The sequence below is a fragment of the Pyrgilauda ruficollis genome, unplaced genomic scaffold, assembly GCF_017590135.1.
Source record: "Pyrgilauda ruficollis isolate IOZ18807 unplaced genomic scaffold, ASM1759013v1 scaffold4, whole genome shotgun sequence".
NCBI lineage: Eukaryota > Metazoa > Chordata > Aves > Passeriformes > Passeridae > Pyrgilauda > Pyrgilauda ruficollis.
In genome coordinates, this window is record NW_024525489.1 from 1,789,315 (window position 1) to 1,810,129 (window position 20,815).

At 35.2% G+C, this 20,815-nt stretch overlaps 1 protein-coding gene across 1 annotated transcript in view; it reads left to right on the forward strand.

Moving 5' to 3' along the window:
• Positions 1–20,815, forward strand: part of USH2A (usherin) — a 374,258-nt gene that overhangs the window by 37,432 nt on the left and 316,011 nt on the right. Inside the window, exons 7-10 of the mRNA XM_041477027.1 lie at positions 1,664–1,885; positions 3,188–3,281; positions 10,277–10,472; positions 11,255–11,385. Coding sequence (XP_041332961.1) covers positions 1,664–1,885; positions 3,188–3,281; positions 10,277–10,472; positions 11,255–11,385 — 643 coding nt within the window. The remainder of the gene's footprint in view (positions 1–1,663; positions 1,886–3,187; positions 3,282–10,276; positions 10,473–11,254; positions 11,386–20,815) is intronic.

A 20,815-nucleotide genomic window follows, 5' to 3' on the forward strand; every position in this document is an offset into this window, starting at 1 on the left:
TATGTCAGCAGTGTAGCAGAGTTCCCTGGAGGATTTTATTGTAAAACAAAACTTGTTTCTCTCTCTTTCTCTTGCACCCACAAATTTGTACCTGCCAAGACATGTCCAGATTCTTGGTCCAGGATTTAGACACCAATGTCCTTGTGTCCTAGTGGCCTATCTAGTATTCCCTGGATTTACATGGAAGACAAATGACCTTGGTTTTTTGAAATCCTTACCGTTCTTGTTTTGGTGATCACATGCTAGTACTGAATGGACTCTCTTTTGTATCCTTTAGGAAATGAAAGTGATTAAGGCTTTTGTTTCTCCATCCTGTACCACATATGTAAGTTAGGAGTTGCTCACTGTCTTTTATCCCCCTATCAGAGGCTTGAATCTTTGCTTAGTCTGAATATTGGCTGACCTTTATTTTAGAATCTCCTTTGTTTTCCTGAGAAACTTCATGTAGATGCCCTAAAATCTTGATGACCTGCTTATCTAGTTGCCATCAGCCTTACAGTCTTTCTGCTGTTCCTTCTGATGCTTCCATACCAACATGGTGTTTATCTGCCATTTGTACCTATCTAAACATTTCCATTACAGCTGCATACGACATGGAAGAAATACACTTGATTTAGTTTTCTGTGGAGGGAAAGAGAAGACATAATCACCTAGAGAAACAGATATATTCCACTGAGATTTTTTGTGAAGTACTGATCTGGATTAGGAGCATGGGAAATTCAAAGATCCTTCACAAAGACAGAAGAGCTTGACTCAGCAGACTTAGCCTAACTAGAAATCTCATCTTTCAAAAACTGACATATTTTCAAGTGACATTTTTTGAGTGTTGCATGTCAGGTGCCAGGTGATAATGTGGGATATCTATTTTTAATGATCCCATGTAGGTGTGCAAATAAGCAGACATTCTTTTCCAGAGGCTAAACTCTGCCTAGTACATAGACCATCATGACATGATTCATACCAACTTGTGCAAACGTGAACCTTGTATCTACTTGCTTACTCACTTTTACTTGAATTCTCAGGATTGTCCTTCCCCTTCCTGGGCTTAAATATGCGGTTTTACTCTCAATCTTACTGCTTTCCATTAAATTATCTTGCACTTCACTTGCTGGAAGGTAGCATGTGTTTCTAACTGCTCACTCAGATGAGCAGATGATATGGTCCCATGACTCTGGAATTCAAAATATAACAATTGTTTCTGTATGGTTTTTTATGTGTTTAGCAGATGTATTACTAACAGCGTAAGCCTATTAATTATTGTGTTAGTTGTCTGAACGTTTTCCTTAGGTGGTTCAAGCCTAGTTCGCGTTTCTCAAGGACAGTGTGTTAAACCTCTTGAAAACATGTGCAGGTGACACTGTATCAGTCACACTTTAATAATTAATTTTGAAGTTGCCTGATAAAGGCTTTACTTTTAATTGGAAACTTTGGGTCTGGAGAAGAGCATGGTAGTTTAGAACAAAACAGACATATGCAGGACATTTCTTTTCCCCGTCTTGAATTCTGGTGACTGGGAATCCACTGACATAAGAATTTTTATTCAGAAAGCACGAAACCACCATTTACAGTTGAGACCCTCTCTGAGAAATAATATGTTAGGGGCTAGAATCTGTAAAATATGAAATGTTTTGAGTTTAATTTGTTTTCCTCTGTATTTAAACAGCTTTACACCGTATTCTCGTGGTAATCTAACATTCAGTGTTCTTACCCCGGAACCAAATCACCGACCTGGTTACAATGATTTTTATAATACTCCATCTCTTCAAGAATTTGTAAAAGCTGCACAAGTGAGGATTCATCTCCGTGGCCAGTATCACACTAGTGAACCTTGGGTAAATTTTAGGCATAGGTACTATGGAGTTAATGAAGTTACAGTCAGTGGAAGGTAAGTGTTACGTGACTCTTCCCACATCCAGCACTGTCTGTGACTGTTACAGCTCTGCATGGCATATAAGGACCTGCCTAAAATTTTATCAACTTGTTTTGCTTTTACATGTATGCTTGAGAAAGGAATTTGATCTGAAGCAGTGTATCAAGTTGGAAATGATAGGTGTACTGTTTTGTAAAACTGTTTGCTCACATTTTATTTTACAATTAATTGTACTTATTACACAAATCTGTCAAAAGAAATCCTTTCCTTGGAATTACCAATGCCTCTAAGCAAAGACTTATGACTGAAACAATGGCTTGTGCTTTATTTCAGTTACTCTTCCAAGCTATAGATTACCAGACATGGCAATTTTAACAGTCAATGCAGAGTTTATTCTTTGTTTTAGTTGGAGTTTTCCTTTCAAAATTGGGTCGCTGTCAGTAAAACTGTTGTGTTGCCTGTGACTGAAAACTTTATTGTATATGATAAGTGTGCTGTCTTGTGAAGGGACTAATTATGGCCTGAAAATAATATGCAAATTTGGCAATGAAATAGTTTCCAAGAAAGCATATGGTGCAGATTTGTAAGTATTATTATTCCTGAAGTTATTTTGGTAGCTCTCATTTTGAGAGAAAGCACCCTGTTAGAAGTCGTGTTTACTTAAAATTTTCTATCTTAATAATATATTTTGATTATTGATTTAGATGTGTTATGATAATGCATTTACTAAAACAGCTTTACCTTGGTGATGTAACAATAAAATAATTTGAACTGTAGTTTGCAAAGCTGTGTCATGCCTCCAGAAGAGCAGCCTTTCAGGTAGAGTGTTATGGTTATTGACTATTAATTAAGACCCTATACAGATTTTATTTTAGTAAGAAATAGAAACTTTAATGGAGATAAAATGGGTTAAAATTCAAAATTATTCCTGATGTGGTTAAGATTTCTTGAAAAACTAGAGCCGCACTGGAAGTTTTAATATTGATGAGTAATTGTAATTTATTTAATAAAAAATTACATATTAATGTTACATACTGAAATACAGTTTTCATTACATATCATATAAGGCAAGAGTAGCTCTACTACATGCTGGTTTTATTTACTTGAAAAGCAATTGTTGATGCTTAAAAATATATTGAGTGAAATAATCTTTTGTAGTTTACTGCACCTAAGAACGTTCTCTTTGGTGACATTTATTTGTCCTTAATAAAGAACCGGACTATGTAATACACAAAATTGACTTTGTGACTGTATAATATATTTTTGCACAGATGTGTTTTCATGTTCTAACTTTTGACACTACCTGTGTTCTTTCAGGTGTAATTGCCATGGCCATGCTGATGATTGTGACACATCTATGAAACCATACAGGTGCCTGTGTGTCAAGAAAAGCTATACAGAAGGAAATAATGTGAGTTTCACCTTTGTCTGTCTATGCCACGTATGAACAGCCTCAACACTAGGACTTCAGTCCTGGGAAAGACTGTCTATATGTGTGTTAGTGTAGGCCTGTCTTGCAGAGGGATACTTTCTGTGGCAGATTTGTTTCAATTAAGGAAAAAGTTGTATTCCGCTCTCCACCCTCACCAAAAGCCATTCCACCACAGACCATCAGGAGTGTTGTGTTCAGGGATTTGATTTCTTATTAGAGATTATGCCACTTTCAAGCAATAGATGCAAACCTTAGATTAGACTGTGAGCATCTGATAAAGATTGTCTCTGCCTGCTGTAGCATCTAGCAAGAGTCCTGTAGGGTGAAGGTACTACTCCATGGTAAGTTTAGTCTGCCCCTGTGTACTCCAGACCTATTCAATAGATGGAATGCAGTAAGCAAAGTCCTGGAGTTCAGCTTCCAATTTAATTTCATTTGAAAGGAAACAAAGAGTTCAAGTGGTCCATAATGTAATCCAAAGCACCATAAATGCAAAATTATAATTTTCATTTGTGATTCTAACAGTTTTATAATTCTTGGCTATGGAAGAACCAAAATGAATTTGATTACTGTAAGTCATGATATTCTAGATAAATTGGTGGAGGAGAGCTCAATGGTACCACTTTTCTCTTATTTCATGCAGCCTTTGGTTTTCTTGGAAGCTGTTCGAATACAACCTAACAAAAGCAGAACTGTGATGTATGAGTAAAAAAAACTTGCTCAAAGAAAAGATTCCCTAGATTAATTATTTATCTCAGAAAGAAAAAAAAAAAAAAGAAGTTTAGTTTAAGAAAAAATGAGCTACATCGAAGGAATGAATCCCTCAATCTCACTGAGTGTTAGATTTCCATTGTGAGTACATGATGTATTCCTTGCTACATTTATGCCTTTTGGAAGCAGACTTTCTAAAAATTAAGAAGGGTTTATATGGAATAGCAACAGCAGTAGCAAAGGGGAGACTAATCACACATCAAAAAAAAATCCCAAGCAGTCTGTGCTTGCAGGAACAGTGAGGAGAGGTGACCTCAGAGCATTTGATACAATGCTTATGATTGTGTGAAAGATTTTTGTAAAATCTCGTAGGGGTTCTCACTTCTTAAGCAGAAGTGTAGGATATGCAGTCTAAATAGGACTTGAACCAAAATTTCAAGTTTTTAGATGGATCAAATTAGAAAAAAAAAATCAAGCTGACAGTGTCCCTTTAATTAGAACACACATTGTGAAATGTTACTTTGTAAGGATTAATTATAAATATTTAATAAGATCTGGAAGTTCACCAAGCACTCTTGCGAGACTTATGCTACATTGTGAAAACAAACCAAATACATTTTAATGATGTATCTGCCTTATCAGATACTTCCTGTCAATGTTAATGGGTTGTTCCACTAAGTGTCACATCTTTGATTTGGCATATATGCATTGTAACTATAATTGAAGTGCTTGAATTAACTGTATTAATTCAGAGTGCAATAAGGATGTTGTTTAATAATTTTTCTTATTCTTTAATAACCATGTCAGTATCTATTAAATATGAAATAAAATAGCAGTAGTAGTAAAATAGAATTAGTATGCGGAAGTATATCACTAACTACTTTGAATTTTATCAAAGATTTACATGGAATCCAAACAGCTTAAAGATTTTTTTTTTTTTTTTTTTTGGTAAGGCTAACACTTAAAAGCAAAGCAAAAGTCCATCCTGATTTTTGACTATCACTGGCACTGATAAAACTCTGTCTGATAGATTTACACCTGTTTCTTTGTCTCCCACCCCAGTAAATTCGGAATGGTAAAACTAAATTATTTATTTCTTTATTTTGGTTTAAGTAAGCATTTGGTGAGGCATATTTCCAAATATAACTTTTTTAGCAGAGAAATTGAAAATATTTTTGAGAAGAAATAGCACTATCAGCAAGCAGGTTTTTTTTAACTTAAGTTCTGTATTAGCAGAGTAAGTCTCCACAATTGAGGGGCTATAAGAAAGTTTTTGGCTTTAGGGTGGGTTTTTCAATGTCTTTTACTAGAAATCAGAGATCCTTGAAGAGCTTTTTACATATAGCAGAGTATGTCCTTGTCAGATTTACACTTAATACAGCTAAAATTACTGTCTTGAATTTATCTGTCATAGACATCTGGCTAGGTGTTGGGCAGCAAAGCAATACCATAAATGAAAAATCTGCATAACTATTACAAACAGAAATCTTAGTTTAGGTATTTGCATCACTATGTGCTGAAATCTGACGTACCAAATGGATTTTTTTTTTTTTTTCATGAGTTCCGTTTTGGTGAAGAATGATGATGAAATATATTCCTATGAAATCTGAGATGATGGGAAGAAGAGGTTGCTTAACAATGATTTGCGGATGTTGACGGGCCAGATTATAAAAAAAGAGGAAATTAGTCCTCACAAAGCTTGTCTTGTCTCTCATTTTCTGAAAAAAATGTTCAGCTTCTTCATTTACAAGTTGTTCTCTAAATGCCATGGGTCCAGCTTTGGGAGATAGCTAGATAGCTCTTCCTTTTACAAATGGAAACTGGGGGACCAAGAGTGGAGTCCAGAGTTTGGTAATGTTTGTATGCAAATATTAGCTTTTAGACTTGAGGAAAAGTATGTTCAAAAACTTTCCAAGCTGTCACATGATGAGCTGGAAACGACCCATGAAAGAACAAGACAGTCAAGCAAGGTTAGCCTTACATTGCAACCTCAGAGCCTCTTTTAAATCAACTGTATAGAACTTAATAGAGAAAGGTAATGGCAAAATATATAGGAATAATTACAGAAATTATAATATAAAAGAAAATTTAAAATAAATAAAGCCACTCTGATAAATGCTTGAGAAGACATGAGTGGAAGTGAGAGATTGACTGGATGCAGTAAAGGTTTCAGGTCTTCAGTTTTCCATAATAGTTTTAAACAACTGAGGTCTGAAAACTGGATATGGGTTGTTTTATCAAGAATTGAATAAGTAAGATGTTTCATATTGTTACAGAAGAAGCTATGTAAATCTTAACTAAAGGTCAATCTGTGTCATGTTAGATGTTGGAATTGATCATAAATAGTACATGAGGAGCTGTAAATATTAACTACAGTACACTCAATAACAGAATTCTTCCTTGCAGAAATAAGTAAGCTAGCAAAAAATGCAATTTTTGGTACATGGAGCTTTGGGATGGAGCCCTATAAGACACCTTTCATTTCTATTCTGTCTTCTTTGGTTCCTTGGAGTCACTTAGTGTTCTAATTTTGGTGGGTTTTTTTTTCCCCTTCCCCTAGTAAAACCTGACTTTTAAGTTTCAAAGCTCTTTGATCACTGGGGAGTTGACAAGAGACAGATGTAGTTCATGTGTAGTCTTGGTAGATATTCAAATGCTGTAATGAGGGTGCTGGTGAAAGCCAGGAGGAAATTAAGACTGTCTGTAGAGCATGGCAAAGCTATCTGGAATAGGTATTCCCTAGAAACCATATTTATTTGGCTAAGGAAATGAAATGGAATGAAAGCATGGTGGATGGATACAGAAGAGGATCTTGTAGGAAGGAAAGAATGGTATATGATTAATTATCCCATTACAGTCAACACTTAGAGGGCAGCATAAATAAACATGGCTGCTATACATAATGGAGCTTTTCAAAGACAAGTCAGCATTTCAAAATGCCTGAGAAAGTGGCATTCTAGCCTCAGTGTCACTTCGTCGCATTTTTAAATTGCTTACTTTTGATAACGTGCATTACAGAAGCATGTGTATAAGTACTGTAGGTGTGTATGCACACTGTTTATTGCAACTGAGCTTTCAGAGTGGGCTGTAAACTCCTACATAGGTTACAAAAAGGAAAAAAAGGAATTAATTCCATATAAAAGAATGCCACTGAGAGGCAAGCAGCAGAATATTTAAAAGGTATTGGAATAAAAGGTTCTAGGTAATTATGACTTACTGCAAGTTTTAAAGTATTTTTACTGTTGCTGTCTGAAGTATTTCTTTGGATATTTGTTAACTGTTTCTTCAGAGGCACTGTCCACAGAATTCTTAGGGCCTGAAAATGAACTTGGTATATAAAGGCTTAGGCTCAAGTCACTAGTGAATGCCATAAGTATGCTTCAAGTGATATATTTTTCCATTTTTGACACCAGTTATATACAGGATGCTCTGCCGTAAATTTTAACATAATGGTTATTTTTCTTCTTCTTCTAGTATAAATATTAAGAGAGAAAAACCAGTGCTTATAGGAGTATGCTTTTAAATTTTTAATAATAATTTTAGTAAAAAAACAATCTTGAATGCATTGTTGGAAATCAGTTTTTAATCTTAATAGTTTTAATCTTAATCTTAAATAGTTTTAGACTAATGAATTGGGCCAAGTTAGGCTTGGTATTTTGGCCACCTGGCTCCATCTTACGTTTTCTCAGGAAACTTTTCACAGGTGGTGAGAAGTTCAGATACTACATATAAGAAGGCATATTTGTTACTGGCCATAGGGAAAACCATATATTTAAGATGTTTTCTGAAGGGCCTAGATGTAGCTCAGAATAAGGACATCTGCATGTTTCTGTGTGTTACAGTTACAGAGGAATGTTGGTTTTGTTAAACATTAACATCCTTTGTAAATCTACTGCTAGACCTTGCCATGGGCCTTTTGGAAATGTACTTATTCATTTTCCATGTGGTAGCCAAGAACCAAACCCCAAATCTCTCGATTTGCAATTCTCAACTACTATGCTTTGGATAAATGCAGAGTTTAGATTTGGTGAATAAAGATCTGAAGATGGCAACATGTACATCATAATGCTACTAAACACGAAAGTTCAGCCCCAGAGGTCTGGAAGTTAAATGCAATTCTTAACCTAATAAAGGTGTGACAGACAGCAGGGTGACGTGGGGGTACAGTGCCCATTTTTATTGCACGCAGGTCTGACAGCTGCTAGAAAAACAAACGTTTCACACTCGTTGCCAACTTCTGAATGACTGCTTTTTTGCCAAGGAGGTTGTAGACAGGGGAAGTCAATCTCTTCTCCCAGGTAACAAGTGAAGAACAAGAGGAAAGAATCTCAGATTGGGCTAGAGAAGGTTTAGATTGGATATTAGGAAAAATTTCTTCAGTTGAAGGGGTTGCCAGGGTTTGGAACAGGCTGCCCAGGGAAAGTGATGGAATCACTGTCCCTGAAAATCTTTAAAAGTGCGTAGATGTGGCTTTCAGGGACATGGTTTAGTGGTGAACCTGGCAGTGTTGGGTTAATAGTTGAACTTGATGATCTTTTCCAAAAGATCAGGTCTTTTCCAAAAGGTTCTTTCCAAACCTAGTAATTCTATGGTTTTTAAAATTTTTGATGAAGTTTTAAAAGTCACACAACAAGAGATGTTTCAGAGAGGCTTCTTGCTATGTAATCAGATGCCATCTTTTTCTCATACTCCTTCATGCCTGTGTATCATTTAACAATAGGTGCAAGCAGAGGTGTGCATAAGTAACTGATCCAAGATTAAATCTGGAAAGAGATGATGAATGCTTTCAACTGCTGTGTGGCTGGCCATGCACAAATGCGAACTCAGGGCTGGCAGGTTGATAGCTATTCCTGCACTGTTTTCCTTTCAAGGAGGACATATTTCCATAGACATGCTGGGAGGAGGGAGCTGCATGAGCTGGATACCTTGGCCGGTAGCTTGTTTCTTTGTTGTGCTTCCTAAGTTGTGCCCTGCCTGAATGAACCCTCTTATCTTGTGTTGTTGGGTGCTGTGTAATGCTGATTTTTCTCAATGCAGAGAGAGAAGGGACATGGATGTAAGTGAAGGAAGGACTTGAGTAAGTTACAGCTGTGTAACTTGTGAAGAGTTATGGTTAAGCTGTTGCCCTTAGTGCTCTTAAAGTGAGATAATCACAATTAGGCACCAATTGCTCTGATAAACAAAGGCCTGAGTTCAAGGTCTCAAGTGAAACCCTGCTAATTTTCATCCTGAAAACTCCTTTTTTTCTCTCACTGTGGTGATATTATGTGCTTTTTGTTTGTTTTTAACAGATTTTAAAAAGATGCAGTTATTCTTGCCATCTTATTGCTTAGTTTTTATTTAGTGTATTCAAACAAAATTTCAGTAGATAAATTCTTGTGATTTCATTTTCTCTCCTAAGTGTCTTTTGTTATAGTTTGTGACTGGTCTGCAATTGTTGGACTGTTTTAGGCTTATGTTTTTTAATTCAGATTGTTTTACACGCAATGATGCTTTCCCAGCACCAGCTGTGAGTGATACAATTGAGATACTTCTATACAGTTTCCTAGTTTTCAGTGTATAGGTGATACAGACATACTAAAAAGTAACAACTAGTTGTAATTCTACTTGGAATAACAACCATAAAGAAAGATGAGCATGCTTCTCAAGATTAAGAAGGAAGTTACCCAAAAAAGAAAATAGTTACCCAAATATGTAACAGAAGCAACTTATTTTGAAGCATTTAAATTCCTTCTGAAAGACAGAAATTATGATTGCAATGTATTTTGTTCCTTTTGTTTCACTCACAAGGTCAAATGCTAGTAGTACAAACTACAGTTATTACAACGTTAGAAACTACAAGAGCACACATTGTTTAAAATGCATCCAAACAGATGGATTAGGTGAAGGTCTTCTGTGCCATAAATATAGCTAGCACCATTTTGCATCTTGAAAGTTTTAAGTGAATTGGAATCTCAGGACATTAGCCTGTGTTAAGTATCTAAATTCTTAAAATGTTGTTCTTCTGCTCACTTTCCTTGGTTTTACTCTGTTTTTAAAATGACTTTAAAATGTTAAAATAATAATTAAAATATTTGGTTTGTTATTTCCCTTTGTGCTTTCTCACTTTTTTTTTTTTTCCAAGCAAAATATTATTAACATTTAAACTGGGGAAAACACATAGACAAAAATATGAACATAGAGATTATATTAGTAAACTTGTGAGGTGAAGAAATATTCATGTCTAAGAGGCAGCATTTTCTTTTATTTCTGATTCATTTCAGTGTGATCGCTGTTTGCCATTGTACAATGACAAGCCTTTCCGTCCAGGTGACCAAGTTCATGCCTATAATTGCAAACCATGTCAGTGTTATGGCCATGCAGAAAGCTGCCACTATGACTTAGCAATGGATCCTTTTCCACAGGAACACCACCGAGGCGGTGGTGGAGTTTGTGATAACTGTCAGCACAACACAGCTGGTAAGTCAAAGAGAATGGACTGTTTATTTTACAGTTCCTTTTTGACTAAGTCTTGTGTCAGCTGAAATTAGTAATGCTCAGTGGCTGACAGTCCAATAAATTCTCATGTATATGTATTTTTAGACTACTCAGAGAGTGCAGTAACAACAGTGGTGTCAACTCTTAAGCCATGGGAAAATACTGTAAAATTTAATCCAAACTTGTATAAAAACTTTCATGCAAAACACATTCAAATAAATAATTAAAATATATAGTTTCAAGGCTATTCCCATTACATGTGCTAGAGCATTTAAATTCAAAATGTAATCTTATTGGACCAGTTTAACAGACAATGTCTAAAAAGGTTGTCAAATTTCTCTCTAATGTCAGTTTCTTGCTTATTGAATAAATCTCTTTATTCAATGTAGGTAGTACATTTGAATACTTAAAGAATTCTCTTCTATTTCAGTTTTCTTGGCTTTATCTAGTAAAGATAAAAAAATGAAAAGTTTCAGTTTCAATTTTTCAAAAAAAAAATGTATAGGCATTTGCATGGCACAGCTTTTATATAAGTGTGGTATTATATAACAGATGGAAGTTTAATGGAGTAAAACATAGTTTGTAACAGGTTCATTGTTTCATATGCTCTGGATCACTAAATTGGCAGGTAGAGATGAAAGGTGCATTAAAATGGACGTCCTGAAAATTATAGAATTCTCTCAAAGGAATAGTCTTTAATTTTGAATTATACAGCTAATTTTAATGAATTGGAAGCCATAATGCATAACCTTTCTTTCATGCAGGAAGGAACTGTGAGCTGTGCAAGGATTTCCATTACAGACAAGCAGGTGCAGATCTTTCAGCCACTGATGTTTGCAAACCCTGCAACTGTAACGCAACAGGCACCAAAAATAAGAGCCTTCTGTGTGATAATGTAAGTAGCCTCAATAGAGAAAAAGGAGAAAATGTTTCAATCAGCTGGGTCGACAGCCATAAGATTTTACAAAGTATATTCACATGGTAACTAGTCTATATAAAAAACATGCTGTAGTCCAGCCTTTTCAAAATGATAATTGACTTACATCAGACATTTGAAAGCTGAGAAAACAGAGAGGAATTTGGGATGTACTGCTGAAGACTTACATCAAAAACAGACATAAAAGATGTTGTATGAATAGTAGTTTTGGATGCTACCTCTGCATTCAGTAATGTTAAAACATCTAGGTTTTGAGTGTTTCCGAAGGTCTTGGTACTGTCCTAAAATTTCTAAAAGGTTTTGAAAATTCAGGCAACAAGCTGAACCTGAAATGGAACTAAAATTAAGCTACTTTTCCCTATAATAAGACAAGGATTAATCTCCCTTTTAATTTATGAAGTCCATTAAAAATAAAAGAAACCCACAAAGTGATGCTGAGAAGAGAACACCGTCAGCTATGCTTTTAAAGTCAATGGACTTCATTGTCATGCAAGCTGTCTAGTCCAATAATAAATCTATCTGTAACTTTTAAAACACGCATGCTGGAAAAAAACCCAGGAAAAGTGATTAAAATCTTGGACATATACTAAAGATATATTGTGGTTTGTGTTCTATTCACATGTGTCCTGTCCATTGCCAAATCTAAATTTTTTAGGAATAGGGAAGAAATAATTGTTTTGAAATTTATTGTAAAGGTAGAACTTATTCTGTGGGTAAATGTGATAGACCTTCTTCAGCTTATTGCCACTTTTCCTATCTCTTCTTTTTTCAACACTTCTATTTGTAAAGTAATCTCTGTCTTTTTTTCATCATATGTCTCTTGTCATTGAATTTTATTTAACAATGAACTCTTGTGGATCCTATTGTATTTCCATCCTCAGTTACCATCATAGATGTACAGATATGTGCCCAGTTTGGCTCAGTGCCCCTCACAGGACACATGCATTGGTACATATTCTGTGTGACATGCAAATATAGCAAAATATGTTTTTTAAAATAGTCTGCTGTATTATAAAGAGAAATTCTGTATTATTTTCAGTCTTCTGAAGTAACATACTCTACCGGTAACACAGAAGTGGGAAAAAAAAAAGCTTGCAAAACACAGGTTTCATGTTAGGATTATTTTTCAAGACATAGGAGGAATGAAAGCAAATTTTAATTTATGTATCCAGGATTTGTGGTGAAATGTTAACCTAAATCAGCTTTAACTGTGATTAATAATCAGAGCAACAGTAGTTTACAGAAATCAGTGTTTTATACTTAAATATACAAGAATGTTGATGATGCCTGACTATGAAAGTATGAACAGGGAGATAAAATGGGAAAAATGGGGGAGACTGTATTGCTTGATAAAGAATCAATTGCTGCAGTAGAAGTAGAGCAGGGAGAAATGATTGAGAGGCATTAAAGAATAGATTAATAAGGCTGGGGACTAAAGGCTGAAATGAATTACACGAAATAGGAAGGCATCATTGGAGGAAGTGTTTCCAAATTTGACCTGTGGAAGATGGAATCATAAGGAATAAGGACCCTACTCATGAAAATTAATTGTCACATCACATTGATAATTTTCAAGGAAATTTGCCAAAAATGGGGCAGAATACACTTTTACTGCATAAATCATCACTTCAGATCATCAACATTTTTTTCTTTTTGCAAAGTGCCACTTTAGTCACTAAGTTCCAAGAGGTGTAGAGTTCCAAAATTAATCCATTGAATCACAAAACAATCTCATCTATTGAATCACATAGACAGACCATTCACTCGTCAAAGGAAGTATTATTCATGCTGATAGTTTGCAAGATGTGTAGAAGAGCTGACTGCAACACAGTTGCTCCATCTCAGTTCTTTGGACTGATCATGAAAACTTTATGCCTCTTCTCTTACCTATGCACTCTGCCCTTGGTGAGAAATGCATGTAGGTATAGAGAACTTCTCCCTTGCAGCGTTTCTCACTTTTCATACCACTGAAGATCACGTCCACTTACAGACCAGGGTAGACTTTGTATTTTAAAATACAGGCTTTGTATTTTGAAGTGCAAACTATCATAGTACACTTCGAAATGGTGACTTTATGGCTTACAGTAACAAGTAGAATTTTAAGAGTGGTGTAAAAGTGTACCCACAAGCAGTTTGTTAGGTATTTTTGCAGAGTGAGGTTTTTCTCTGAGACTGGTGAGTACAAGTGAGAATTGCTGCAGCCTGATAAAATTTGTCCACTTTTGTGCTGGTTATTGATGTTTAGTCATTGTAGAAAAGATGGTTGTGTTGTCTTTGTGAGCTTTTGTCATGAAATATTTCAAACAATCAGAAAGTCTAGATGAACTGTTAGAGGTGCTTGAGCCTTAGAAGAGTGAAAGAAGAATTGGCTGCCTTTCTCCTTTCTCCCTAACAATTCACACCTGAGAAAGGTCTACCAGACCAGGTCTGCTGACGTGATCATTCTTGATCTATTTAGAGATTCATGTTTTCTGGCTCTCATACCAAAATCCTTTACTCATTTTCCTGTACTGCTTTTTATCCAAACTGCTCTACAAATGATTACATATTCTATCAGGCATGGCAGCTTGTGGTTCTTTTGTGATTCTGTTATGGTATGTCATATATAATGCTGGGGGAAAAAAGCACTCTTCCTGGGTATTTCTTTTTAGAGAAACCTGAAAGTGCTGCTATTGCCTTTACCTGGTCTTTGGAAGTAACATTCTGGTCTCATTGAATTTAGTTATCTTTAGTTATCTCAATCAGCTTTTGCTGATTTTTAAAAATTTACCCTTAACATCCAAATAAATATGTATCATGTACTTGTTGTGAGGAAGCTCTATTTTACAGCAGAGCATATTGTTCAGAGTTGGAAAGACTTAATTTTCTTCTGTCAAGGTGGCAGCTGTATTGTCTCATAAGAAAACTCTAAGGCAAGAAAATTAATAAAATGTTACTTACTGTTTTCTCTGAAGAGTCACATGAAAGCATATTCCATTACTTCTGAGTAACTGTCTGAACAGACTTCAGATTTCACCTTGCTGCACACTCACTAAATAATGTTTTTTAAAAATTATATATATATATATTCACAAAATGAAAATAGTATTTCTATTTTCACTTCTGTGTTAATTATTTTATCTAAAATTAGGATGAGCCTTCCCATTTTCATTTATCTATCTATATGGATTTCAACCCGTTTATTGTGATTGACAATAAATAAATAAATGGAATATGTGTTATAAGGGAAAGAACACAGGTTAAAGCAGTTCATTAAGGGGATTTCAGTCAATAGATTTACCAAAAAGAATAAGGAATGTAAAGAATGCAAATGTGTCAATGAAAAATGTTGTGCATATTGGAGTCCATAAAAAATTAGATTATCAAACACTCTGTATTCTGAATCTGGGTTTTTCTTAATGGGAGGCCTTTAACCTTATTGCTAAAATGAGGGAAAATTAGCTTTTTTATGTTAAGTAATCCTATGGCTTTATTTTGGATGGATTTTATAAAGTGGAAATGCTGGTTTTCTGTGAGAGTTTATTTGTGGGATTTGGTCCATCCCACCCCTTGGAGTGTTGTGGGCAGAGGGTAAATGCCTCATTTTATGTTTTGAGCAAAAGTAGTAGAAAGCGACTGACTTTTGAAAGTCATCATATGTGATGACAAGAAGAGATATCAGGGGAGGGCAAAGGAACTTCATTATTGCTGCTTATTCAATTTTCAGTTCCCAAAGCCGACATCCTGAGAATACTCTCAGGTATTTGGTGTCAGACCATTAACCTATGTGTGTGAGCCAGCACACTGTACTGTTCTCATTTCCTAAACTGGAGGAAAAGAAGAGAAAAGTCCCCAGCCCCCTTGCTCCCTCTTCCTGAGACTGCAGACAACTGGATGCTGGGGTCTTTGCCAGATTTGCATCAAGTAAGAAGATAGTGAGAAATATATGATTAGCATTTATATCAGAAAGGCAGAACATTGAGACTGGTACCAGCCAATTGCAAAATTGGTGATGGCAGGATGAACAGAAAGAATTTCTTTCCAGACCTAAATATACCCCTGAGTCTTGCAATGCCCTGAAACAAGGGAAGGTGCTTCTGCTGTATTAGAGAGTAAATACTTGAAATTAGTAATGACTTGGCCAATTATAAGATACTAATTTTTTTCAGGCAATTTTCAAAACCAGAAGTTAACTTTGGAAAAAGAAACTTCAAGTGTCAGCTTTTTTTATTTATTAAGATCTATCCTCATATTTCGTTATTGTCCAGAATTGGATAGACTTTCTGATTATATGTTTTTGACACTGTTGCTTCCATTACAGACAACAAAGAATAGCAATTTGAAATTGCAAGCATATCCAAGAGGAAGGAGTTGATTTTAACTTTCATGAAGACTGAGGCAAATGATTTTTCCAGCAAATTGCATTTTATAATATAAGAATATCTATGGCCAACAAGAGTTTAAATAGTCACAAGTTACATTTCTGATACTGTCATATGTACATATTGAATATCTGCTAGGTGAGTGCTATGGCTAGACAGTTTGCTGTACTTTAGTGAACAATTAAGGCAGTTCTTTGGAATATGTCACCCTTTGTTCTGGGTGTTTAAGTCTCTTTTTAAGTCCATGTATCAGTCTAGTAACAGAAGGGTTGCTGAACAGGCTTCACTTTGAATTTGTCCTTCTAGATGTAATGTGTTAAAGTGTCCCCCAGTTAAAGAGTGGCATCATAAGAGTCTAAAGCAGGTGAACTGCTCAGTATACCTAAAATTCAGAAACATTAAGTAGTTGGATTAAGGGCAAGTCTGCAGCTGGCATAGGTTGCTGGCATACCTTTTGTAACTGTTTACCCTTGAGGATATAGCAATAATGTATATTTTGTACGTAAATTATAAATGACACAAGGGATACATGTGAACTCAGCATTAGTGATTTTCTGTATCAAAGAACAACTGTAATTATGAGGTCCCAAGACACACCATCACTTGGTAGTAATGCTCAGCCAGGTTAATTTTCAGAGTGAACAATCCAGTCAGACATTTTCCATCATTGATTTAGTACCAAGATGGTCATGTTAATACACTGTCTGTTTGTGTCTGCTGACTATTTTGGATTACTTATGCCAGGATTCTCAGGCATAAGTAACAGGAGAACAGATTTCTTTCTCCTCTTCTGTAACCAAGATTGGTCATAGAGAATTGAAAATTTTCTTTAAATGGCAGATAACACTTGAATCGGGGAAGGGGGGAAGTTTCAGTAATATCTCCAGTGAACAACTGGTGAAATTCTGGTTAACAAACCCTTTAAATATTCATTGCTACTAATATTTTCAATGATACCATGGTTTCCAGAGTAAGCTAGATTTACAGAAATGACAATAATAACAAGAATAGCCCTTTTCCTTTGTAATTCACTTGGATTTTTATGTAGTTATTGAGATAGTTTTTTCTTCCCATTCTGATGTAGATTTCCGTGAATAACCTGTGGTACACCTATTTCTGCAGCATTATAAACATTTATCAGCTTGTTCAGCTTCTTTGAAACAGCATTCATTACCAAGCGTTTCACAGGTTATTTTGGTGCTTCTCTGTCTTTACAGGGAAATTAATGTTTTTCTATATTTCTAATTTTTAAATCAAATTCTCCCCATATTAAGCCCAAATAATCTTTTTACAGGGAGATCTGCAAATGGTTTTGTTGGCTGGTTCCTAGATAAAATTTAAATTTTTTAATTGGCCGGACATTTCTCCCTCATTTGAAGAGTTATAGTATTCTTCAAGCATCAGTTTTTTTACCCTGTTGTGATAAGGTTTGGGGATGTGCATTTTCTGCAGGTGTATGTGATGAAAATTACAGCTCCTTGTAACAGCTTGACACAAAATTATGCTGAAGATCGTAGTATTCTTTGCTTCTTTTAGCACTTAGTAATCTATGTGTTTCACTTATGACATCTGGTAATACCTACCCTTTGCTCACAGTTAGCCATGGGTTTCCAGGTATTCAGGATCAGAACAGCTCTGCTGTACGAAATAAGACTAAGCTAGCACAGTATCTTCTCTGATTTCCAGAAGTGTGATCCTGCTGTGATGTGCTTTTCTAGATTTCAGTTGTTTATGGACTTAGCGCTACCTGAGCTAAACTCAGGATTTTCATCTGAATAGCCATATGTTTGGTGTCCACATATGGAATTAATCGAACTAAATTTTTTAAGCAAGTAACTTCCTTAGGTTTACTTCGTTAGAATTTCCTGGGTATTCTGTCTTATAACTTAAGGGGGAAAAAAAAAGAGTATTGATTCTGTAAGACACCCCTGATTTTGTAGCCACGTATTCCCTTCATTTTGGTCCTTTATTTCCAAATTGTACAATCTTTAGTCTTTTCATTTTTATCTTTGCTTATTCTACTCACTTTGTGACCTCTTTTATTTTACAGAGGATAACCAGATGCACAAATTATGTAAAATGTTGATACAAAACAGATTTTTATGACACAATGAGATTTCCTGTGTAATTTTCAGTTCTTTTATTGATAATCACAGTATTCCTATTGCCTTTTTAACTGCTTCAGAGCTTCCAAATGATTTATAGGGGAAATGGAGCAGCTTTAACAGCTTCTTTCTTGAGTGGTAATAGCTAATTTTGGATGTATCACTGTCTACCTATAGTCAGTGTTGGTTTTTCCCTGGTGTTAAGTTTGTACTTCTTGGTGTAGAAATTAATTTGACTTTTTGATCATCCATTTGGTTCAGTGTATGTGATATATTAAGATATTGCTGACTTAAAGAAATGCAGTAGTAACATGTAGCATGGTTTCCTTTTAGAAAAAAAGTACCAATCTTTTCCAATATAGAATTTAAATTTCTATAATAATAATACATATAATAATACAAAAAGCCTACTAGAATGTAGATCTCAGAAACTTCCTTACAGCCTTTTAAGGAGAATGACGTAATTTTATTATTCTTTTACTGGTGTTGATTTAAGCAATTAAGTATTTCAGTAATGCTATATTTTGTTTTGTCTAGAACTTGAGTCTTACGTGCAGTCACTTTTCAACAGATGAGATTTTGCTAAAATATTTTTCTTCTGACTTCTTTGGTTTTAAATGAGTCTTAAAAATCATTCCTGATATAGAAAGGTAGCACCTCTTTCATAGTGAAGAGCTGTGGAAGACTTCCTTTGTGATCTCTGCTGTGGTTCTCTTTCCTGAATGCTACACATAATCATAAAAGCATTAGTTGGTCATCTGCTCTTCTCCAAGCAGAATTGTTGTCAGTGCTATATCCATGATTTTGTCTGGATAAATCCTGATACCTCTAGGAATAGAGATTCCACATCTTTGGATAGCCTCTTATTGATGTTGCACTTCTCTTTTAGTGAAGTGTTCCAATGTCCACTGTGAATCTGCTAATCACATCCCTTAATTATTCAATTGCCCTGATTCTCTGGTAGCCTTCCTTTGTTTCTGAAATTCAATTTTTTTTTTTCCTTCATGCTTTAGGCATGATGCTTGTTAAATGCTCATTTTTGTGTTGCCTTATTCTAGTTTTTAAAATTTGGCAGTGGCTATCCTCTCCTATTTAGCTACTCTATTTTGATCTTTCTTTCACTTATTTAAGATGAAATTTCACATGTAATGCTTTCCTTCCTGTGGTAACTTCTGGAGTAACTTCAAAGTTTTTTTTGGGTATGAGTTGAGTGCTATTGTGTAACCTGGGTATGCTGCAATCATGAGCACAAAAATGTTTCTTTTACAGTTAGACATTAAGCTGGGTATTTTTCTTCATTTAGGATTAAACTCAGAGTTGCTTTTCACATGTGAGTTCTCTGATGAATGGCTGTGATGCATGACTGGGTCTCTTATAATACACTAAATATCTACATCAAATCCAGTCTAAAAGGGAATCAACTTGAAAATCCTTGTTGCTGTTTTTTCTGCTATTGTGGTCTTTTAACTCTTCTCGTACTTGCTGTTGCCCTGCCTTTCTAATATCTACATCTTCCTGAAAAATAAGGCTGATAAATCAGTAATAGATCTCTATCAAGGAGTCATATCAAAGAGATTTTATGGACTACAGAATGCTTTTATGAGGAAAGGGTAGGTGTGTATGCTTCTCTAACTTTTATTCAATATTTCCTGCACTGAGAATTTACTTTTAGATGTTGAAATACTCCATTTAGTATTAATAAAGCTTAGAGCTTCATTTTAGATTCAAGGGTATGATGATAGTATTTAATTGGAACTTTCCAGTAGCTTTGTCTCTCGTGTTTTTTCAGCTTGGCTTGACTCATGGATTAAAGATGAAAAAGGCAGCTTTTAAGAGAAATTTTTGTTTCAGTAGCAAAGTACATTGAACTACACTTGTTGATGTCATTGATGAATACTGGTTTTGAATTATTGTACTTTTTCATATTTTAAATATTTGCACTGAAAAAAGTAAGCTGACACAAAGAAAATTCCTTATAACAGTTTCTTTATTTCTGCATTTTCCAGAACACTTCAGTTAGAAAAGTTAGTTTTTGTTCCTTGGTCATGAATCCCAAACCTTTGCCAATTCCCATGTTTGTGTTGCTTTGACTTACTCCCTGGGATTGTTTTTATTTTACGCATTAACCAATGTCTCTGTTTCTCTATCCCTGTGCTGTTGCCCTTTCCCTGTGGTTGGTTTCCCCACCATATTGGAAAGTGATGAATGTAGAGATTGGGGCTTTTCCCTGGCTTTCAGAGGTCAGAAAATTGAGGTAGCTTTTCAGGAGCCCTTTAATCTTGCACAAGATATGAGACTTGTACTCCCAGATCATGGTCCAGGCATAACAGAGGATGTGTCAGCTCCTTCTGAATAGCAATGCTACACATTAGGGATAGAGTGAGGACCTTTACATACCCCCACTGAAGTGAAATGATTTGGATCCCAGCTGAACCAAGAAAAAAGGGAGAGGGTTTCAGCTGCTGAACTGTTGGATCACATCCCTCAGTAAAGGGACAGGAAATGTACATTGGATGAGTAATAAAAAATGAAAACCTTCAATTTTGCTTCATTCTTATTTAACTAACATTTTCACTAAAATAAATAAGCATATGGGCAGAACAAAAAATGCAAAACTTGATCTTTGAAGATGATAGTTCTTTACAGTAACTGTGATTGAAAAAAATATTAATTTTAATATGTCACCATATCTACAATGAAATTTTGTAAATATTCTTTGCAGGTTCTCTGTCCAGATAGTAAATATGGCTGCACTGTTTACTCACTTCTTTTTCCCTTCTGTTTTGAAAGAACAGGACTTTTAAACTCTATTTAAAAGTCAAACAGTTACTCTGTTCAATATTCCTCCTTCTTTCCTCTCTCTCAACAAATTAAAAAATGCTCACAACCTTATTTTTTTTCTGTTCCATTTAGAATTTTCTC